At 44.0% G+C, this 4,779-nt stretch overlaps 2 protein-coding genes across 2 annotated transcripts in view; both read left to right on the top strand.

The window, feature by feature from the left end:
- The window catches only part of LOC102210278 (uncharacterized), a 28,357-nt gene extending 28,346 nt beyond the window's left edge, over nt 1-11 (top strand). Inside the window, exon 58 of the mRNA XM_013911479.1 lies at nt 4-11. Within this exon, the coding sequence (XP_013766933.1) occupies nt 4-11 (8 nt within the window). The remainder of the gene's footprint in view (nt 1-3) is intronic.
- A 74-nt stretch (nt 12-85) lies between these two features.
- LOC102213132 (uncharacterized) overlaps nt 86-4,779 on the top strand; it is a 15,009-nt gene continuing 10,315 nt past the window's right edge. Inside the window, exons 1-8 of the mRNA XM_005720954.2 lie at nt 86-209; nt 298-456; nt 726-887; nt 1,342-1,504; nt 1,593-1,780; nt 1,868-1,960; nt 2,059-2,263; nt 2,640-2,827. Of these exons, the coding sequence (XP_005721011.1) occupies nt 93-209; nt 298-456; nt 726-887; nt 1,342-1,504; nt 1,593-1,780; nt 1,868-1,960; nt 2,059-2,263; nt 2,640-2,827 (1,275 nt within the window). The 5' untranslated portion in view covers nt 86-92. The remainder of the gene's footprint in view (nt 210-297; nt 457-725; nt 888-1,341; nt 1,505-1,592; nt 1,781-1,867; nt 1,961-2,058; nt 2,264-2,639; nt 2,828-4,779) is intronic.

Below are 4,779 nucleotides of genomic sequence, written 5' to 3'. Positions count from 1 at the left end.
TAGGGGTATAATGTTTGTGTGTGTGTGTGTGTGTGTGTGTGTGTGTGTGTGTGTGTGTGTGTGTGTGTGTGTGTGTGTGTGTACGTGCACAGATGGCCGTGTCATCTGTAAAAGGATGTGTCTCAATGGCACATGAGGGGAACTCATTTTTCCAAAATGCAGAATTAAGATGGGACAGCAGGAGCCTGAAGCAAGGCATAAAGTACCAGGTAGTCAGTTTTATGCGCTGAAAGACGTTGACCTTATATGATAAAAGATCAATAAGATCATCTGTTTATGTTTTCTTGATGTTTCCAGAAAGCTCACCGGGGAATGCACAGCCTTCAGGTTAACGTTGGCCTGGACAGAGTCTCTCCAGCTCCCTGTCCCTCACACACACTACTGGCCAAAGTTCAAACCAACCTCAAGGACCGGTTAGAGCACATTGTGCTGCTGGGCCTCTGTCCTCTACAGCCTGTGAGTCCACACATCAGTTCTCACTGCTTTCTTTCTTTCCTCTTCATATTTGGAGACATTATAAATTGTTAAGAATAAGACTTGATGCGGCGATACTGCCGCACCTCATCACTTCTTGTGTTAAACTGGCCGTCTTTGGTCTCGTCGGGTCAAACAGTTTTGTGTTGAGCACTATATATATTCTTTGTTTCCCTTGAATGACCTGCAGAGTTTTTCACTTTCCTCATCTCCTTTCTTGAGCTCTTGTTAATTATCTCTTTGCCTCTCAGACTCTGTCGTGGTCAGGATCCCACAGAGTGAACTCAGGCGAGGAGCTGCTTTACACTCAGTCCCAGCTGGCAGTGACAGGGCGACCGTACCACTGCAGCTTCACCCTCGCCCTTACCAACTCCTCCACTCTTCACGGGACCAACATGTCTCTGTTCTCTGAGGTAAACAACTACAAGGACTTGGTGGGAAATTTAAAATAGTTCAAGTATTGTTAATTTCAACAAAGTTGGAAATTAAAAATACTTTTGTAAAATTGTTGCTGAATACATGACACGATTCACCTGCAGGAGCTTTACAGCCCACTCTTGATATTTAATATTGTGAGAAATGGGCTTTTGTGCATATTTCTTTGAGAAGGCAAGAAAGGGCAAGTAGCTACACACACGCATACCGATTTCACTAAGCAACATTTTGTATTACGACTGCTAAATTTGTACAAAAAAAGAAACGTGTTTCTTCTGTGGAGTTTGGAATCACTTCCTGCAGTCACTGCTGGTTCCTAACAGGGATTCCAAGAAATAATCGAAACATGGTGAGATATTCGACTAGCCTTGTTTTTGTAAGTCGGGGTCCTACTAATTCTAAACATGCCTACATTTGTTTCACGCTTTACAGTCTAGGATGGGTAATTGTAGTGTGGAAGTGAGGGGAAGTGCCCTGTCTCAAATCAAGGGGTCAGGTCTCCAGGTACAGGCCAGACTGGACGGCAGAGAGAAGATCTGGCTGAACGGTACAGTCGAGGGACGATGCCTGCAGACTACAGCCGGTCATATGAATGGTAAATGCAGAAGAACCTTAGCCATGCATTAATGCCAAAATATATCAAAATGAAATCAAATAAAATGAAATTGTCTCTGGCTGTGCAGGTCTAGGCCTCAGTGAGGATCTCACTGTAGCGGTATGTGTGGGTGTAAACCACAGTTTGACGCTTCATGTGCAGAAAAGAAGCGGCAGTGGCACATCTGAAACTCTGGGCAGAGTGTTTCTGGGAACAGCCAATCAGACGCTAATGCTGAGAGCAAGTGGCTGTTTGGAGAGTCTGACTGCAGCAGAGGTGTCGCTAATGGCATGAACACATCCCAGTGTTTGCTTTCATGTGAATGGCCTTTTTTAAAATGCGTTGTTTTCATTCGGTTCACAGCAACGGGCGGACTATTTGAGCTCTCAGATACAGATTAAACTTACGGAGAGAATCAGGGCTTTGCAGCGTCTCCTCGTAGACTTTAGAAGACAGGTAACCACACACACACACACTGGAATTCTTAATGTAATAACAGGAGCTTTCTTGGATTTAACTGCTGTGCTGTTTCTGTTAATCCCCCACCACTCCAGTCCAGAGACAGTCAGCTGCTGCAGGAGTTGAGCGCTCTGCCTCTCCATGTTTCACAGCAAGCAGAGGCTCTGCTGGGGAAGAAAGAAAAAGGCGTGCTGGCTCTGTGGCAGAGGAGCCCGCTGCGTCACTTCTTGACCGACAGCCTGCCACGCTTTCTGAGTCTGCTGCAGCACGCCTCGCTGCTGGGTCAGCAGGAACTTAGGAGTGAGTGCGGAAAGACAGAAAGCTAACCAGAGCTTCAGGAATGATGCATTCCAGTTGTGTGTTCATGATTAATTTAGTTCTGGTGAATAAAGAGATGGCCTTTAGTTTTTGAGCGATTGCTGTGCCGTCACCAATTGAATTTCCTTAAGGAACTCCAAACATAAACTAATCTTCTCTCCCTTAACTTATTTACCAGAAGCATGAAAAGCATCTCTTCTGTCTCTCAAGGCATTATTTAGAAAATTTCTCTTCTTGCGTCATCATCGATGTTCACATCTCTTTTTGTAGTCCCTCACAGTTTCCTGTGAGAGGTTCTGAAATATGTATGCTCATGTGAAACTGAAAACGTGTACCTCCATCCCTCGTTCTGCCTCAGGGCCGCTTGCCACTCTGGCAGGTGTGTACCAGGATGTGAAGGGCCAGAGGCTGGAGGCGATGTGGAGGGAGGCTGTTCTGCAGTGGAATGACAAGCTGGTGGAGGTCCATCCTGCTCTGCTGGAGAACCCTCAGCTCAGACTGCTGTCAGAGGCCGGTGTCACCACGCTCAGCATCGCTCTGGATGTGGTGAGAAACTGCACTCGGGTGCCTTTTTAAATGTGCTCGATGTGGTCTTTGACTGGGTTAGACAAACTAAAAACCTTATCAAGGCTGTTGATAAGTGTCTGCCTTCAAATTAGATCAGACAGTTAGTTCCATAAGTTTTTGGACAGTGACAAATTAATTGTCCGCAATTCTAGTTTTTGCTTCTGTGCACCACGACAGTGGATTTTAAACCAAACGATTGAAGTGCAGACTTTAGGTTTTTAAGGGGTTTAACGAAAGCATTCACTGTATAGGAGTTACAGCTATTTTTATACTACAGGTTTTCATTTTCAGAAGTTCCGAATTAATTGGACAAAACGAATATGATTTCAAATATAAAGATAGTTTTTAATACTTGGATATTCATCCTTCATACTGCCTGAGGTCTACAAACCCATGGACATCATCAAATGTCGTGTTTCCTCCTCCCAAAATGCTCTGGCGGGCCTTTACTGCAGTTGCTGCTTGTTTGTTGGTCTCTGTGCATTCAGTTTGTATTTAAGAACTGAAAAGCAAACATTGAAGCATTGAGGTAAGTTGCCTGATTTGGCCACTGAAGAATATCTGAGCAGAGAGTGTAGCCCTGCACTATTCATCATTCATTTATCCTGTTTCTTCCATCAGCAGTCACATCATCAATAAACACCAGCGATCCATATCCACTGGCTACGGCGGTGTTTCTCTATCCATATGCTTCACATCATGAACTGTTTCTCTCCTTCTCCAGACTTTTCTCTTCACATCATTCTGGTACAAATTAAGCTTGGTTTCAACTATCAATTTTCTTTTATTTTTCCCATGTGTTGCCAGCTCACTTAGACATTTTCTGGCTGAAAACCCAAAGTCTGATCTGGCCTTCCCGTTCTTGAGTTTGTGTTGAGTGTAACCTCGCCGCATGATTCATGTGTCAGGTGTCTCTTGTTTGAAGGCTTTGACAATGATGCATCCGCCTCCTCCAGAGTTTTCTTGAATTGCTGTGATGGTTTTCCCGAGCCAAAAAAAGAATTCTGCAATCATCCACTTTAGTTGTCGTCTGCGGTCTCTCAGACCGTTTGGTGTCCAGTGCATTCCTTCTTTTAAAAAATGGACCAGATTTCATATTTGGCTATTCCCAAAGTCTTTTTTTCTCTTTGACAGGTTGATTTTGGGTTTTCGGTCTAATGATGGCCTGAATTATATCACTTTGAGCCTAATATTGAGAGTTCCAGTAAAAAAAAATACCAAATGTAAGTTCAACACTTGGATTCTTCAACCATCCATCTTCTTCCACTTATCCAACTCAGAATCATGGCAGGGCTGGAGTCTATCCCAGCTGTCACAGGGTGAGATGGGAAGTACATGCTGGACAGGCTGCAAGTCTGTTATAGAGCTCGTACAGAGAGAAAGACAGCCATTTATGCCTACAGACAGTTTGGAATCACCGATTAACCTGGCATGCATGTGAACTGTGGGAGGAAGCTGGAGTACTTGGAGAAAAACCACACAAGCATACGGAGATCATACAAACTACAAAAAAAGGCCCCAGCCAGTCAGAGGATTTGAACCCAGAAGCCTCTTGCTTTGAGGTACCAGTACTAACCACTGCACCGCTGTGCCACCGTCACTTGGTATCAGCTCCAGATACCCTGTCTTTGTTTGTCATGGGATCATAACGGAGCAGGCCTCACCTGGCCATGAAACCGCCTGCCTGTCAAATGCCCAATTGGATTTGAGCCTTGAAATATTGGGGATAATGTATGAAACACGATGTAATTCCTAAACACTTGATGCAGCACTTTTGCTAAACACCCTGAATTAAATGTCTGAGTGAAAGTCTGCACTTCAATCACATCTTGATTGTTCGGTTTAGAATACACTTACATAAAACTCTGACTAAATACTTTCTCGCCAAAATAAAATATGGTGAGAAATTTGTTAAATATATATATATATAT

This window comes from Pundamilia nyererei, unplaced genomic scaffold (genome assembly GCF_000239375.1).
Source record: "Pundamilia nyererei isolate P.nyererei 1_Seehausen unplaced genomic scaffold, PunNye1.0 scaffold00004, whole genome shotgun sequence".
NCBI lineage: Eukaryota > Metazoa > Chordata > Actinopteri > Cichliformes > Cichlidae > Pundamilia > Pundamilia nyererei.
This window is presented reverse-complemented; position numbering and strand designations above follow the sequence as displayed.